This window comes from Coturnix japonica, chromosome 10 (assembly GCF_054131305.1).
Source record: "Coturnix japonica strain WE chromosome 10, WE-NBRP24, whole genome shotgun sequence".
NCBI lineage: Eukaryota > Metazoa > Chordata > Aves > Galliformes > Phasianidae > Coturnix > Coturnix japonica.
This window is the reverse complement of record NC_140672.1, coordinates 20,271,200-20,288,240: the sequence shown is the minus strand read 5'-3', so window position 1 is coordinate 20,288,240 and position 17,041 is coordinate 20,271,200. Positions and strand designations below refer to the sequence as shown.

General features: G+C 51.1%; 2 protein-coding genes and 1 long non-coding RNA gene across 4 annotated transcripts; 2 read left to right on the top strand and 1 right to left on the bottom strand.

The window, feature by feature from the left end:
- Positions 1–2,142: 2,142 nt before the first annotated feature.
- Positions 2,143–4,666, bottom strand: LOC146759480 (olfactory receptor 14C36-like). Its single transcript, XM_085510698.1, has 2 exons — positions 4,365–4,666; positions 2,143–3,355 (listed from the first exon to the last, which is right to left on the bottom strand). The coding sequence occupies exons 1-2, from the start codon at positions 4,370–4,372 to the stop codon at positions 2,368–2,370; spliced, it is 996 nt and encodes a 331-aa protein (XP_085366824.1). The 5' UTR covers positions 4,373–4,666; the 3' UTR covers positions 2,143–2,367.
- Positions 4,667–9,440: 4,774 nt separating this feature from the next.
- LOC146759479 (olfactory receptor 14C36-like) lies at positions 9,441–11,897 on the top strand. Its single transcript, XM_085510697.1, has 2 exons — positions 9,441–9,653; positions 10,665–11,897. The coding sequence occupies exon 2, from the start codon at positions 10,688–10,690 to the stop codon at positions 11,651–11,653; it is 966 nt and encodes a 321-aa protein (XP_085366823.1). The 5' UTR covers positions 9,441–9,653; positions 10,665–10,687; the 3' UTR covers positions 11,654–11,897.
- Positions 11,898–13,703: 1,806 nt separating this feature from the next.
- On the top strand, positions 13,704–15,488 carry LOC146759478 (uncharacterized). 2 transcript variants are annotated; one of them, XR_014932306.1, is made up of 5 exons: positions 13,704–13,831; positions 13,938–13,973; positions 14,537–14,572; positions 14,891–14,959; positions 15,322–15,488. It is a non-coding gene; the product is annotated as an uncharacterized LOC146759478 (long non-coding RNA). The 2 variants fall into 2 exon arrangements; XR_014932307.1 differs by having other exon boundaries at positions 13,709–13,831; positions 14,512–14,572.
- The last annotated feature ends 1,553 nt before the right edge of the window (positions 15,489–17,041 follow it).

Here is a 17,041-nt window from a genome sequence, read left to right as displayed (position 1 = left end):
GACTACTAAAGCTGCAAGGCCTCTTGGCCAGGCTTTCGGCCTCCCTCCACGCTGTTTTACCTGAAGGTCTCTTAGCCTCCTTGGCAACTTCTAGGCCTTTAGGCTTCCTTCTATGCCTCTAGGATACCTGTGCCCCCAAGTGTGCTCTCCATCACACCTCTAAGCCTTCCTTTGTGCCTTAAATACTCAGGGACTTATGGTCTCTTTTTTGGCCTTTCTCTGTGCGTCAGGCCCTCAAAACCTCAGGGCTTCTAGTCCAGCCCATTGGTACCTCGACTCAGCTGGTTCTGCTGCAGGCAGTGCTTCCTATGCTTGCCCAGCCTAAAGCCAGCACACAATGTTAGCGGCCGCTGCTGGTCAGATACAAGTGCTGGTGGAAAATCAGAGCAAAGCACAGCCTGAATAGATCCCATAGATCCCATAGCCCCATAGAACCCACTGACCCCATAACCCCAATGCCCCCATTGACCCCATAGCCCTATGACAATACCTTGTACTGAGGAAAGGCTGAGATGCACCACATCCTCACCTGCAGCCTTCTTAGAAGGGGAGGTTCAGCAGCCGCTCCACTCGTCAGCAAGTCCTCCAGAAACCTCCTTCTTTCTTCCTGAGCAGCAGACTGGATGCTGAAACCTTCTCATAAGTCAATATTAAACAGCACCTGGACCTGAAGCCCCAGGAGAAAACACAGTTCAGATCCAAGACCACAAAACAGTCATATTCTAGTCCAGTACAATTCAAGTTCTGATTTAAATTTCAGGACTAGCATTTCACCCACCCTGCTATGGAAGGGGAACAGGGAGGGGAAAGGAGAGGGGAAAGCAAGGGAGAGCCTTCTAGCCGCACATGCCACTATAACCCATTCTATAGCCCCATATCACCCTATAGCCTTATACATGCCAAATAGCCTTGTATCCCACTAGAATCCTCCTACTGCCCACCCACAGCCCCCTAGAGACACATGTCCCCCATAATCCTGCTATAGCCCTCCCAGAGCACCCTATGGGACTCTTGTAGAACCTCCACCACAGCCCTACATAACACTGCAGCCCCTAAGCTCCCTAGAGCTCTGTGATCCCCTGTAGACCTCTCAGCCCAGCAGAATTCCTGTATCCCCTCCGCAGTCATCTATATTCTCCCCAGAGTCCCCACTGTTCCATATACCCCAATACCACTTCAGAAGTCCCTGACAACTTTCTATAACTCCATACCCCTCCTATGGCCACTAGGAAGCTCCCCATAGCCTCACATACACCTACATCTACCCCTGCAGTCCCCCTAGCACCCTACAGCCCCATATCCTCCAAGAAACCCTGCACAGCCTAATATACCTCTATAGCCCCCCAAATGCTCCCTATAGCCCCAGATCTCTCCCGATAGCCCCTCAACACCTCCACATCCCTCTACATTGCCACAACAGCTATCTACAACCCATATCCCCCTACAGCCCCCACGTTCCCCTCACAGCCACCCATTCCTTATATCCCTTGGTATCCCCCTTCAGCCCACTACAACCTCATATCCCCCACTATTCACCCCTAGATTCATCCCACTGCCACCCACAGCTCCATACTACCCTATTCTTTCCCTACAGCTGCTGTGCGGCTTCAGCAGAATGGGGGAGAGCCGGGCAGCCCCGAGAAGGAAGATGGCGGCCGCTTGCAAGTGCGGAGGCTCAGCAAATTGGAGTTGGCGGCGCTGCCGCTGACCAATGAGATGGCAACATGGGGCTGGAACTGCCGCGGACCAATGAGCGGCTGAGGACGGGGCAGAGCTGCCACTTGCCAATGAGAGGCTGGTGGTGGGGCAGAGCTACCACTGGCCAATGAGAGATCTGTGGAGATTTCTCTCTCCACAGACCATCCTGGAGGCAGTGACCACGTCCGTGTAGAAATTGGAAGAAGCCCTGGAGGAAGTTTGGGAACTTCTGACATGATAACACACATCCAAGAACTTGTTGTGTGCAGGGTCTCACAGGGAGTGAGGAAGAGGGGACCTGACAACCAACGTTTAAACCAGCTGCTGCTGCTGGCCACTGCTGCTGATCATCAGCTCTCTGCTTCCAACTGGACTGTGGGTTTCTGAAAACATCTGACCCCGACAGCTCCTGAAATGTCTCACAAGAAGGTTGACAGACGGAGTCACTGCATGACCTTTATTATGTTATGGTTCACAGAGAGCCTGTTTCACTATATACAGCATGTCTGGGCTAAACTACAAATGTACAAGGTGAACAGGAATTGATTTCAGTAATGACATTGTAGTGAAAAACAATACAATATTATTTTAAAAAGAATAAGAATAAATTACACATATAAAATGGCAGAAAATAAACAAGAAAAGAGCTTGATTCAGTAAAAAGCTGCATTACAAGCCATGAATTCCAAAAGATGGGCAGTTCACTGCTTTTGAAAGAAATTTTGTCATTACTTTCCTCACTGCATCCTTTACCTCCTTGTTCCTCATGCTGTAGATGAGGGGGTTAAGTGTTGGAGGCACCACTGAATACAGAAGTGCCAACACCAGGTCCATTGATGAGAAGGAGACAGAGGAAGGCTTCAGGTAGGTATAAATGGCAGTGCTGACAAATAGGGAGACCACAGCCAGGTGAGGGAAGCACGTGGAGAAGGTTTTGTACCGTCCCTGCTCAGAGGGCATTCTCAGCATGGCCATGAAGATCTGCATATAAGACACAACAATGAAAACAAAGCACCCAAAGCCTAAACAGGCACTAAAAAGGAGAACCACAACTTCCCTGATGTAGGAGCCAGGGCAGGAGAGTTTGAGGATCTGGGGGATTTCACAGAAAAACTGGTTCACAACATTCCCTTGGCAGAGAGGCAGTGAAAACGAACTGGCAGTGTGCAGCAGGGAATAGAGAGTTCCATTGCCCCAGGCAGCTGCTGCCATGGTGGCACAAGCTCTGCTGTCCATCAAGGTCCCGTAGTGCAGGGGCTTGCAGATGGCAACGTAACGGTCATAGGACATGACGGTGAGATGGAAATACTCTGCTGAGATAAAGAGGACAAAGAAAAAGATCTGTGCAGCACATCCTGTGTAGGAGATGGCCCTGGTGTCCCAGAGGGCGTTGGCCATGGCTTTGGGGAGAGTGGTGGAGATGCAGCCCAGGTCGAGGAAGGCCAGGTTGAGGAAGAAGAAGTACATGGGGGTGTGCAGGCGCTGGTCACAAGCAATGGCTGTGCAGATGAGGCCATTGCCCAAGAGGGCAGCGAGGTAGATGCCCAGCAAGATCCAGAAGTGAAGGAGCTGCAGCTGCCATGTGTTTCCCAGTGGCAGGAGGAGGAACTCGCTGATGGAGCTGCTGTTGGGCATCTGCTGTTCTGGGCTTGGAGTCCTGTTCAGGGTGCAGAAGATAATGACAAGTTCAGACGATTCTCAGAGACACTCCTTCTGCTATGCTACAAAATTTTGCATTCCCTCTCAAAAATGATCATTTAACACCATAACTTGAATTTATTTCCATGAACTTCACCATCCCTTAAGGAGAAGAAAATTAGGGAGCTCTTTCTCTCTTCTCATTTCCTAGTCATACCCCAGCCTTCTGGATATTTTCCTCTTTACTCCAGCTACTCTTCGAGACCCCAGCCCCAGCCCCTCTGTACTTCAATTTGTCTTAGAGAAATCTGCCTGTTTGCCAGACAAGTGAACTGTTAATGTCTGCAGAAAACAAAGAAACTATAACCTAAGCTGATTATATCCTTTTAGGTAGATGAAGCTGAAAGCACAACTTGTGTGACTGTTTACAAAACAGCTAACTGATTGGAATAATATTGGGGAGTCTCAGAGCTGTGTTCAGAGTTGACAGCCCCTTTTATATTTCTGCCTCCAATCTTCCCTTCCCTCTGAAAATGAAATGAAAAATCCCTGACTTGGCTCTCCTCTTGCAAAGTACCCGTACAGACACTCAGTTCTGCAGTGGAGCTGTGATCCCCCTGCCCCAGGCAGCAGCTGTGGCAGCACAAGCCCTGCCGGGGGGCTCCTTCCCCACACACATCTCCCTGCAGCGCCCTGGGCAGCTCCACGGGCAGGCTGAGTGCTGAGCCTGGCAGGCGGCAGAGTCCCATACCCGGCACACAGCCCCTGGGGCACAGCAGGGACTCTGCTCTGCAGGACAGCCCTGGGCACCCGCCTGCAGCCCTGGCTGCACAGCCTGCAGCTGTGCTGGGAAATGCAGCTCTCAGGGCTGGGCTCTGATGCTGCAGCACAGAAGCCCTCAGCTGGAGCAGAAGGCTTTTACCAGTGTAAAGAAACATGCAGTGCCTGAAGACAGATCTGCTATGGGATGTGTCAGACTTATTTATCCCTGTATTAAATGTAGCTGCATGGCCTGATGTGAGACTTACCATGTCATGGCATGCGATCAATGCTCCTCCAGTAAGCTCTTAGCTTGCTCACACCTTAAGCATCCTGTAAACTGTCTCTCCCTTCACTTCTATCTTCATATCACCTTCAGATCATGCTCCAGCCCTGCTATGCTGTGCACAAGAGTGGTTCCTGGGCACAGCTGTCTCCCTGCAGCGCTCCCCACTTTTATGAGCTCTGTGTTTCCCAAGAGGCAAGCTCAGCTCATCAGCAGAGGATGTCATTGTTATCCTTCCCACTCGTCTCCCATGAGATGTCTCTGGGTCTTCATGGACAACAGCTCCTGAAAGAAAATGGCATCATGACTGTACTTGAAATTCCAGACATTCCATGAGTCCTTCCAGAGGTCGTTTAAAGAAACTAAAAGGGCACACAGACAAGGACAGGGACGGTTGGACTTTCCCTGTGAAGGGCAGTGATCCAGCTGAGGCTGGATCCCTCTCATCTGTAGAGGGAAACCCTGGGGCTGAAATGGGATTCAGCTCCCCATGGACCCACAGGAGCTGGGATTCCTCTGATTCAGTTCAGATGAGCACAAGGAGTTGCCTGCATTTGAACTCCTGCTCTGAGTCCTCAGTCCTTCAGCAGGGAGGCAGTTGCTCACACACACGTACACTGGGTGATGCCCAAGATGCCTGGGGTGCTCTTGGAAGTGTACCATGGCTTGTAAACAGTTTTCATGGAGTTATCTAGATCAATCTATGTCCATGACAAGGGGAGGCAGTAGGCCTTTGGGCCCCCCACCCCTGACAAATGGGAAGGTCAAAAGGGAAAGGGGTTGGGAGATGGGAACTGGGCTCAAGGTGCCCACACTCACATGGGAAGGACCACAAGCCGGCCAGGGAGAGTCAGGGAGGCCACCAGTGCTACCTGGGACACCAACATGTCCAGCAGCTAAGGGGCTTGTGCGGGGGGAACGGGGAGGTTGTGGGACGGCCTGTTCATGGCTGAGGCACTGGGGACTGGAGGAGCACAAGGCAGGGGTGCTGACAGCACCACAGCACCTGCACTGAGCAGCTGGCCAGGTCCTGTTGGGCCACGTGCGGCCTGAGCAAGGCTGACAGGGCTGCCCAGACCAGGGAGAAACCTATGGCTCACCTTGAATTCAACTTTTCTGAACGTCTCCTTCTCACAGAGCTTCTCAAGGATGTTGTAGTAGTATTTCAGTTCAAAGTTCATTCCTTGACAGAGGAGCACTCCAGTGTCCTTCGGGACAAAGGCATTGTTCTCCTCGTCCTGCAGGCAGCTGGAGAGGAGGGCCACAGTTTTTTGGACGCAGGCCTTCCCTCTCTGCCAGCTCACAGAGACAACAGCAGCCACCTTTCAGTATTTCAGGGGCTCCACCTCCTTAAGGGCTGAAATATAGGAGGATCGGAGTTGATCCTACATTCAGTTTTCCACAGCTGCTTCCCTAGAATTGCTACTTGCAGCCATCTCCCAGCCAGCACCCCTCCTTGGTGGGGGAGGTCTCATTCTGAGAAGGGAGGGGGTGGCTTTCTTTGACCCATCCATGAAGCCAGCAAGGGTTTAATCCCCCTCCTACCTGGCAGGGATTCCTTGTCAGACTGGAGGTGGTGCATGGCTCTGCGGTTCCTGGCTAGCTGAAACGCTGAAATAGTTCTACAAGGGAAGCCTCTGGCCACTATAAAATGTATCAACATACAGCGACAACCCCTTTTCTTGGCAGTTCTGAGAACTCAATTTGCCACTGTTGCCCTGGAAGGTTTCCTTTCCCATTAGACCCACCTGTGCCCTGTTCCTGGTACTGGGATCGTATTTTGTAGGGTCCGTTTGCCCAGTATATCCTCATAGCTTCCCTTAGAACCAATCTTATAACTCAGATACAAGCACAAATGCTGGTGAAGAAACAGAGCATAGCACAGCCTGAATCGCAGCTACCTTGCACTATGAAAAGGCTGAGATGCACCACGTCCTCACCCGATGCCTTGTTGGAAGGGGAGGTTCAGCAGCCGCTCCACTATTCAGCAAGTTCTCCAGAAACCTCCTTCTTTCTTCCTGAGCAGCAGACTGGATGCTAAAACCTTCTCCAAAGTCATTATTAAACAGCACCTGTACCTGAAGCCCCAGGAGAAAACACAGTTCAGATCCAAGACCACAAAACAGTCATATTCTAGTCCAGTACAATTCAAGTTCTGATTTAAATTTCAGGACTAGCATTTCACCCACCCTGCTATGGAAGGGGAACAGGGAGGGGAAAGGAGAGGGGAAAGCAAGGGAGAGCCTTCTAGCCACACATGCCACTATAACCCACTCTATAGCCCCATATCACCCTATAGCCCCATAGAGCCCTGTATCCCACTAGAATCCTCCTACTGCCCACCCACAGCCCCCTAGAGACACATATCCCCCATAATCCTCCTATAGCCCACCCAGAGATCCCTATGGGACTCTTTTAGAACCTCCCCAACAGCCCTACATAACACTGCAGCCCCTAAGCTCCCTATAGCTCTATGATCCCCTGTAGACCACTCAGCCCAGCATAAGCCCTGTATCCCCTCCGCAGTCATCTATATTCTCCCCAGAGTCCCCACTGTTCCATATTACCCTATACCACTTCAGAAGTCCCTGACAACTGTCTATAACTCCATACCCCTCCTATGGCCACTTGGAAGCTCCCCATAGCCTCACATACATCTACATCTACCCCTTCAGTCCCCCTAGCACCCTACAGACCCATATCCTACTAGAAACCCCGCACAGCCTAATATCCCTCTATAGCCCCCCAAATGCTCCCTATAGCCCCAGATCTCTCCCGGTAGCCCCTCCACACCTCCACATCGCTCTACATTCCCACAACAGCGATCTACAACCCATATCCCCCTACAGCCCCCACGTTCCTCTCACAGCCACCCATTCCTTATATCCCTTGGTACCCCCCTCAGCCCACTACAACCCCATATCCCCCACTATTCACCGCTAGATCCATCCCACTGCCACCAACAGACCCATACTACCCTATTCCCTCCCTACAGCTGCCGTGTGGCTTCAGCAGAATGGGGGAGAGCCGGGCAGCCCCGAGAAGGAAGATGGCGGCCGATCGCACGTGCAGAGGCTCAGCCAACCAGAGTTGGCGGCGCTGCCGCTGACCAATGAGATGGCGACATGGGGCCGGAACTGCCTCTGACCAATGAGCGGCTGAGGACGGGGCAGAGCTGCCACTTGCCAATGAGTGGCTGCGGGCAGGGCAGAGCTACCACTGGCCAATGAGAGATCTGTGGAGATTTCCCTCTCCACAGACCATCCTGGAGGCACTGACCACGTACACATCTGTGTCGAAAATTGAACAAGCCCTGGAGGAAGCTTAGGAACTTCTGACATGATAACACACATCCAAGAACTTGTTGTGTGCAGGGTCTCACAGGGAATGTGGAAGAGGGGACCTGACAACCAATGTGCAAACCAGATGCTGCTGCTGGCCACTGCTGCTGATGAACTCCATTTGCTCCATTGTCAGGAGAGACTGCTGTAACTTTGTCTTAAGGTAAAAAAGTCAGTTCAAAATGTGTTATTTGCTGTGAAAAAGATAAAAGTTGTGGGTACTGCTCTTGTTCATGATAATGTCTGTCCCTGTTCTGAATGATAGGATGACAGAATAATAGGATGGCTTGGGCTGGAAGGGACCCCAAGGATCATCAAGTTCCATTCCCTTTGCCATAGGCAGGGACACCAACCTCAAGTTTTGGCTCTAGAACAGGTTGCCCAGGACCCTATCCAAGATGGTGTTGAACACCTCTGGGGACGGAGTATCCACAACCTCTCTGGGCAGCCTGTCCCAGCATCTCCACCACTCTACTTGTAAAGAACTTCCCGCTGACATCCAATGTAAACTTTGCCTCCTTGAGCTTTGTCTAGGGGTTTTCCCTGGATGTCAGTCTGGAACAGGGGGGCAAAGACACCTGGAAAAGAAAAAAAAAAAGGAGAGACAAAGGAATGAAGGAAAAGAAAGGAAAGAATTTGCCCCGTGACTCGTCAAGACCTGGGCCTAGCACTCCAGGAAAGGGAGAAGGACAGAGAGCAAACAGAACATTTTAACAAAGAGAAAACACACTGGAAACAATCTGATATTACATTATTAAATGTAAGCAAATCAGATAAAATGAGAGAGACAAGAGTACACCAAATAGTGCAATGGAGGCTCGTGTTTTCCTCTGCTGTGAGCTGAGATGGCCAAAGGCAAAAGGCCATTGGGATCTAGCCCTAAGTCTGACCTCACTTCCTCTTTGCACCAAGTCCTCTGGAGATGCTGCCCCTCCTCTACGCTCTGGGAACCCCAAATGCCCAAAACGGCGGTAACATGGAAGCAAAATGTGAACTCTATAACTCCCACTGTTCTGCATGATGTTGTTATGTGGAATACTGCTGGCAAAAATCACAAACCCACAACACAAAGCTCATCCATTTAGTCACCTGAGTTACTCTGCTTGCTCCATGGAGATGTGAAAAAAAACAATTTGAGATGCCCTAATTGCTGGGATCTGTTGTCATAAGGATGGCCAAGAATACCTCTTGCCCCAGTCTGGACCTCAGCTTATGCTCAGAAAGGAGGTGTCTATCTCAGGGATTTCCCACACGGTTTACAAGCACTGACACACATCCAGGAGCACCCAAGGCACCTTGGGCATCACCCAGTGTACGTGTGTGTGAGCAACTGCCTCCCTGCTGAAGGACTGAGGACTCAGACCAGGAGTTCAAATGCAGGCAACTCCTTGTGCACATCTGAACTGAATCAGAGGAATCCCAGCTCCTGTGGATCCATGGGGAGCTGAATCCCATTTCAGACCCAGGGTTTCCCTCTACAGATGAGAGGGATCCAGCCTCAGCTGGATCACTGCCCTTCACAGGGAAAGTCCAACCGTCCCTGTCCTTGTCTGTGTGCCCTTTTAGTTTCTTCAAACAACCTCTGGAAGGAATCACGGAATGTCTGGAATTTCAAGTACAGTCATGATGCCGTTGTCTTTCAGGAGCTGTTGTCCATGAAGACTCAGGGACATCTCATGGGAGATGTGTGGGAAGGATAACAATGACATCCTCTGCTGCTGAGCTGGGCTGGGCTCATGGGACACAGGGAACTCATAAAAGTGGGGAGCGCTGCAGAGAGGCAGCTGTGCCCAGGAGCCACTCTTGTGCACAGCACAGCCTGCAGTTGACTAAAGGAGAGGAGGGAAAGTGGAAAGAGAGCTTACAGGATGTGTACAGTGTGAGCGATCTGTGAACACACAGAAGGAGCGCTGCTCACAGACCATGACAAGGTAAGTCTCACTGCAGCCTATGCAGCTGCTTTTCATAGTGGATTAACCAATTCAGGGACATCCTATAGTAGATCTGGCTGCAGGCACTGCATGTTTCTTTCTTGTGGAAAAAGATTTCTGCTTTACCTGAAGGTTTCCATGCTGCACTATGAAAGCACAGCCCTGCGGGCTGGGTGTCCCAGTATGGCTACAGCAGGGTGTGCAGCTGGGGCTGCAGGCAGGTGCCCAGGGCTGTCCTGCAGAGCAGGGTCCCTGCTGTGCCCCAGGGGCTGTGTGCCGGGTATGGGACTCTGCTGCCTGCCAGGCTCAGCACTCAGCCTGCCCGGGGAGCTGCCCAGGGCGCTGCAGGGAGATGTGTGGGGGGAAGGAGCCCCCCGGCAGGGCTTGTGCTGCCACAGCTGCTGCCTGGGGCAGGGGGATCACAGCTCCACTGCACAACAGAATGTTTGTAAGGGTGCTTTGCAAGAGAAGAGCAAAGGCAGAGATTTTCCATTTCCTGTTTTAAGGGGTGGGAAGAAAATTTGAAGCAGAGTTCTAAAAAGGACTGCCAACTTTGAAGAAATCTCTGAGGCTCCCCAGTATTTCTTCACTTCATCGGTTATTTTGTGAACAGTGACGCAGAATGTGCTATCAACCTCTCCTTCCTAAAATGATACAATTAGTTTCTGTTATCATCATTTTCTGCGGGCATTAATGGTTCACTTGTCCTGAAGACTGTCTGATTTCTCTAAGACAACCTGAAGTGCACATAAACTGGGTCTTGGGTCTTGAAGAGAAGCTGGAGTAAAGAGGAAAATATCCAGGAGGCTGGGATATGATTAGGAAATGAGAAGAAAGTTAGAGCTTCCCAATCTCCTACTCCTTAAGGGATGGTGAAGCTCATTAAAATAATTTCAAGTTCTGGAGTTAAGTGATCATTTCCCAAAGGGAAAGGAAAAATTCTATAGTATAGCAGAAGGAGTGTGTCTGAGAATGGTCTAGACTTGTCATTATCTTTTGCATTCTGAGCAGGACTCCAAGCCCAGTAACAGCAGATGTCCAACAGCAGCTCCCTGAGCGAGTTCCTCCTCCTGCCGTTGGCAGACACTCGGCAGCTGCAGCTCCTGCACTTCTGGCTCTTTCTGGGCATCTACCTGGCTGCCCTCCTGGGCAATGGCCTCATCAGCACAGCCATTGCTTGTGACCAGCGCCTGCACACCCCCATGTACTTCTTCCTCCTCAACCTGGCCCTCCTCGACCTGGGCAGCATCTCCACCACTCTCCCCAAAGCCATGGTCAACGCCCTCTGGGACACCAGGGCCATCTCCTACGCAGGATGTGCTGCACAGATCTTTTTCTTTGTCTTCTTCGCCTCAACAGAGTGTTCCCTTCTCACCATCATGTCCTATGACCGCTACGTTGCCATCTGCAAGCCCCTGCACTACGGGACCCTCCTGGACAGCAGAGCTTGTGCCACCATGGCAGCAGCTGCCTGGGGCACTGGAGTACTCTATTCCCTGCTGCACACTGCCAGTACGTTTTCACTGCCTCTCTGCCAAGGGAATGTTGTGAACCAGTTTTTCTGTGAAATCCCCCAGATCCTCAAGCTCTCCTGCTCAGGCTCCTACCTCAGGGAAGTTGTTTTTATCATTTTGAGTATGAATATAGTCTTTGGGTGCTTTGCTTTCATAGTGGTTTCCTATGTGCAGATCTTCACTGCTGTGCTGAGGATGCCCTCTGAGCAGGGACGGCACAAAGCCTTCTCCACATGCCTCCCTCACCTGGCTGTGGTCTCCCTGTTTCTCATCACGGTCCTTTATGCCTACCTGAAGCCCCCCTCCATTTCCTCCCCATATATGGACCCGATGCTGGCACTTCTGTACACAGTGGTGCCTCCAGCAGTGAACCCCTTCATCTACAGTATGAGGAACAGGGAAGTAAGGGATTCAGTGAGGAAAGTGATTAATAAATGTGTTTTAAAAGCAGTGAACTGCACATCTTTTGGTATTCATGGCTTGTAATGCAGCCCTTTACTGAATCATGCTGTCCTTTACTGTTTGTTTTGTGCCATTTTATCTGTGTAATTTATTTTTTTTTCTTCTTTAAATAAATACAGTGTTGTTTTTCATTACTGAGTCATTATTGAAACCAATTGTTCAACCAACTGTTGAGCTTGTACCTTTGTAGTGTAGCCCAGAAACAGTGTACATAATATACCAGGCTCTCTGTGAACTTTAACAGAATAAAGGAAATGCAGTCACTCTCTCTGCCCTCCCTCTTATGAGACGTTTCAGGACCTGTACTGGTCAGATGTTCTCAGAAACCCACAGTCCAGCAGGAAGCACATGACTGTTCATCAAACTGTGCAATGGTTTCAGCCTGCAACCGCTGACCGGCCATCCCTGGGTTCCTGGCTGGGGTCTGTGCTTTCAGGTTCACATCTGTCAGTGCCTCTGAGAGTCCAGCAGCAGCAGCTGGTTTGCCCGTTGGTTGTCAGATCCCCTCTTCCTCATTCCCTGTGAGACCCTGCACACAACAAGTTCTTGGATGTGTGTTATCATGTCAGAAGTTCCCAAGCTTCTTCCAGGGCTTCTTCCATTTTGTACACAGAGGTGGTCACTGCCTCCAGGATGGTCTGTGGAGAGGGAAAGAAGTCACGGAAGGGATGCTCGCTCTCTCTCTCACTGCCATTTATCAGCACTCTATTATTTCTTTCCTTTCATCCGGATAAAACAAGACTCACTTTCTTTAAGCCATGACAGGTGGCTGGATCATCATGGGAACAAAACCCATAGGACACCTTTGTTCTGCTGAAGCTCAGGCACACAGCCCAGTGACTTCAGAACCTATTCAGGTACCTTCAGCCAGTTTTCACCCCAAACCTTGGATTCCATGCCTGCGTGTCCTAATGGCAAACTGTCCTCATGGACAGAGGCCATACTACTGCCATCTCAGACATGCAATGCAGATTTCTGGATGTAACATAGGGACTTCTGCTCTTGGCTGTGTAAAGACAGCAGAAAATATATGGCACATCTCCTGATGTGACTGAAGTCGTCTTGTCCCATTTCAATGATGCCATGATTCTATAGTTCTATGGTGCTGTGATTTCGTGCTTCTGTGATTCCATGACTCACTGGTTCTATGAGTCTGTGAATTCGTGGTTCAGGTATTCCATGATATTGAGATTCCACAATTCTAAAAGTTGTGGTCTTTGGAGTTTTCAGCAATAAATGAGGAGGAAACCCATCAGCCACAGCCAAGTTTTGTTATTCACTTTTGATCTCCACCATGATGACAAAGGCACTGAGTGAACACTGCCAACCTCCCTGTGTCTATGTGTCCCCATCACCCAACTGTCCCCACTGCCCACACAGAATTATAGAATGGCCTGAGTTGAAATGTATTGCAATGATCATCTAGTTTTAATCCCCCTGATTAGTGTAGGGTTGCCAAGCACCAGAGCAGGTGGCCCAGAGCTACATTCAGCCTGGCCTTGATGGCCCCACCTACAACTTCCTGTGTCCCTGTCACCAAGAAGTTCCCATTTGGCTGCATGTCCCCTTTCCCCCATATTTCCATTATGTCTCCATACTGCCATGATACACTCATGTCCCCATGTTGTTCCCATATCCTCAGGTCACCATATCCCTGTGACCACTTGCCTTACAAATATCTTCGTAAGTTCCACGCTCCCCATGTCCCTGTTATCCTCACACCTCCCAGTGTCCCCAAATGCTGTGTCCTAGTTCCCGATAAAATCAGCCTCAAACCTGGTAGCCTCACAGGACTGGACAGGACTCAGTGATGAGTCCTTGGACAAAGCCTTGATATGGGGACAGCGTCATCTCTGGGTGGTCCTCGGGGACAGAAATGCCGTGTGTGCTGAGTGCTGGGACCTGGGGGATTTGGGCTCAGTGACATTGGGATCCCAGCACTCAGTGTTCTTCCTCTGATCCCTGGCTTCCTCATGTGTCCTGGGGCCAAGGAAGGGGACGGCTGCATGCAGGGCTCAGTCCATGTCAGGGGAGTCTGCCAAGCCCAGGGGCATCTAGGGAGTGGTAGGGGCTCTGGAGGATAAATGCAGACCTTGCCTCCTGCAGCCTCACCCAGCTCCCAGAGCACAGAGGAAGATGAAGGCAGCTGTGCTCAGCCTCATGATGCTCCTCGCTGCCCTGTGCTGCACAGTGGAAGCTCAGGTGAAGCATCTGTGGGGGATGTGGGCTGGGGCTGGAGGTGATCGGCCATTGGGGATCCCCGATGCGAGCATCTCTCTCATGCTCTCTCCTACTCCTCTCCCCACAGCCACTTTTGCAAGTGCCGGACTTGGAAGTTACTGTGGTGAGTGTCCGGGCACACACATTGGTTGTGCCCAAGGGTTGCCCTGCATGGAGCTCTGCAGGAGCAGGTGGGGTCTGTCCCTGCCTGGCAGAGGCTGCCCCTGTATTTGGCACATCCAAATTTCTTCCATTTGCATCCTCGTCATCTTTTCTATGGGTTCCACAAATCCCTTCTCTTCTTGGCTCCAAATGCCCTCTCTTCAGGTCCCTACATCCCATCCTTTTTGCACCAACAGATCTCCTTTAATTGGCAACCTGATTCTTATCTCTTTAGGTCCCCAATGTCTTTTGTTTCATTTTCCCTCGTTCTCCGTTCCTCTCTGTTTAGCACCCCCAAGACTCTTGGCACCCCTATTCCCCTCCTTTGGTCCCCCCAGACCCCTACCCGGTATCTATACCCAACCCCAGCCCTGGGCACCTCCATTGGCAGAGGCGCACACAGTCCTTGGCAGCCATGAGGTTGGGGGCAGCCTTGGGACCAACCAGGCAGCTTGGATGCGGTCACCCTGTGATCCCCCAGACTCAATGTTCTCTCACAGCTGCCCCATGGCTCTTCTTCCCCAGGCGCCGCCACCTGTTGCTGTTGCCCTTCCTGGACTGGTGAGTTGGTTGACCATGGTGTGAGGATGGGGCTGGGATGTCTTGCTGTTCTCAGTTCCCCTGGGACTTGGGGACACTCCTGCAGCCCCAAGGCTTCTGTTGGGCTCCCTCCAGATGTGAAAGGGCAATGGGCAGGGGAAGGAGGCAATGGGGTTAGTTAGGGATGAGCTGGCTACAGGACCATGCCTTGGGCATTCTGTTCTAGAGCCCACAATGGGTCCCTGTACCTTCAGGTTGTCCCACTGTGTCTTATTGCCCCCAGCATGTTCCATTCTCTCCATAGCCTCGGTGTGTCCCTAACAGCCCCTTTTTCCCCAGGACGTGATCAGCAGGACAGAGGAGAATCCCCCACATGTGAGACGTGCGGCCCTGGATCTACATGTCTAGGTAAGTGCCATGGGGATGCTTACAAACCCAAATGGAACTTGGTGGACCCTGTGTTTACCTGGAGCACAGAGGACTGGCCATCAATGCTGGAAACTGATGGTATGGAGGGGACCTTCTGTGGCCTGTTCAAGGGGGACCTGGGCACTGTCACCTCCAGCCCTTCCCTTGCGCTTTATGGGGCTGTGCAGAGGAACGGATCTGGAGTGGGCAGGCTCAGGGTGCCCTATGGATGGCCCAGAGTCACCATGCAGCTGGGACAGGGGCTGTGGCTTCTGCCCCCAGTGGACCCACATCCTGCCCTGGGTCTCTTGGCTGCTGCCAGTCTTTCTCCTGACCTAAGTCCTTGGGGACAAACCCTGCAGGGACAAGGCTCCTCCTTGCCAGTGATGCCCTCTGACATCCTCTGATGACCACTGCTGCCCTCGGATGACCAGTGCTGCCCTCTGATGACCAGCTTTGCCCTCTGATAATGAAGACCCTGATGATCAATGACACCCCCTGATGATCAATAAATCCCTCAGCAAAGCTACACACTGTGTGTCTGTTGTGTGTCCTTGTTCTCATGCTCAGCATGGACTGCTGGCATTTGTCCCTGCCTGGAAGTGGTCACCTCAAAGTGCTGGGAAGCTTCCCCAGCTCCATGCCATGTGCACCATGTCCTGCACCCCTGTGGCCTTCCCCAGCCTCTCTCACCATCTACTCCAAAGCCCTAAATGATCGAGCTCCTCTTGCTGCCAAGCAGCCACAATACTCTCCCTCTGCTCTCTCTCATTCTATGGGTCTCTATCGGTCACTATGGGACTCTATGTGTCTCTATGGGATGCTATGGGTCACTATGGATATCTGTGGGGTCACTATGGGTCTCCATGTGTCTCTACTGGTCTCTATGGGTCGCTATATTTCGCAATGTTTCCTCACTGAGGGATATGATTTTGTGTAGGGTTTTTAGATTTAGGGTTCTGGTTAGGCTGTGCTTGGACTTGATGATCTTCAAGGTCTTTTCCAACCTGGGTAATTCTATAAATTCTATGACTTGCTCACAGTTACATCTACCACCACATCCCACGAGCCACCCATTTTCCAGACAAATCAACCCATTTCCTGATCTGCTCCTCCTAAGACTTGTGCTCCAGACCCCTCACCAGCTCTGTTGTCCTCTGAACATGCTCCAGAGTCTCAGTCTCTTTCTTATAGTGAAGAGCCCAAAACTGAAAACAATACTCAAGGTATGGCCTCACCATTGCCAAGAACAAGGGAATCATCTTCTCCATAGAATCATAGAATTACCCAGGTTGGAAAAGACCTTGAAGGTCATCAAGTCCAACCGCAGCCTAACCAGAACACTATAACCATAGTACCCTATAAATGTAGTACCCTATAACCATAGTATCCTATACCCATAGTACACTATAACCATAGTACCCTAACTCTAAAAAACCTACACTAAATCATATCCCTGAGCACCACATGCAAACAGCTCTTAAACACACCCAGGGATGGCGATTCAACCACCTCCCTGGGGAGCCTATTCCAGTACCTAACTACCCTTTCTGTAAAGAAGTTCTTCCTAATATCCAACCTAAACTTGCCATGGTGCAACTTGAGGCCACTTCCCCTCGTCCTGTCACTTGTCACCAGTCACCAGTGAGAAGAGACCTGCCCCACTCTCACTGTAAGAACCTTTCAGGTACTGGAAGAGGGCTATAAGGTCTCCCCTCAGCCTCTTCTTCCCCAGACTAAACAGCCCCAGCTCCCTCAGCCTCTCCTCATAGGGCTGATTCTCCAAGCCCTTCACAAGCCTCGTTGCCCTTCTCTGGACCTGCTCCATCACCTCCATGTCTTTCCTGTGCTGAGGTGCCCAAAACTGAACTCAGCACTTGATGTGAGGCCTCACCCATGTCGAGTACAGGGGCAGGATGACTTCACTAGTCCTGCTCACCACACCATTACTGATACAAGCCAGGATGCCAATGGCCTTCTTGGCCACCTGGGCACACTGCTGGCTCATATGCTACCGACTGTCCATCAGCACATACACCAAGGTCCCTTTCCATCTGGAAGCTTTCCTGCCACACCTCCCCA

Bases quoted from the DNA above. Each gene is read 5' to 3' on its own strand.
- LOC146759479 (XM_085510697.1), top strand. From the start codon at position 10,688: ATGTCCAACAGCAGCTCCCTGAGCGAGTTCCTCCTCCTGCCGTTGGCA.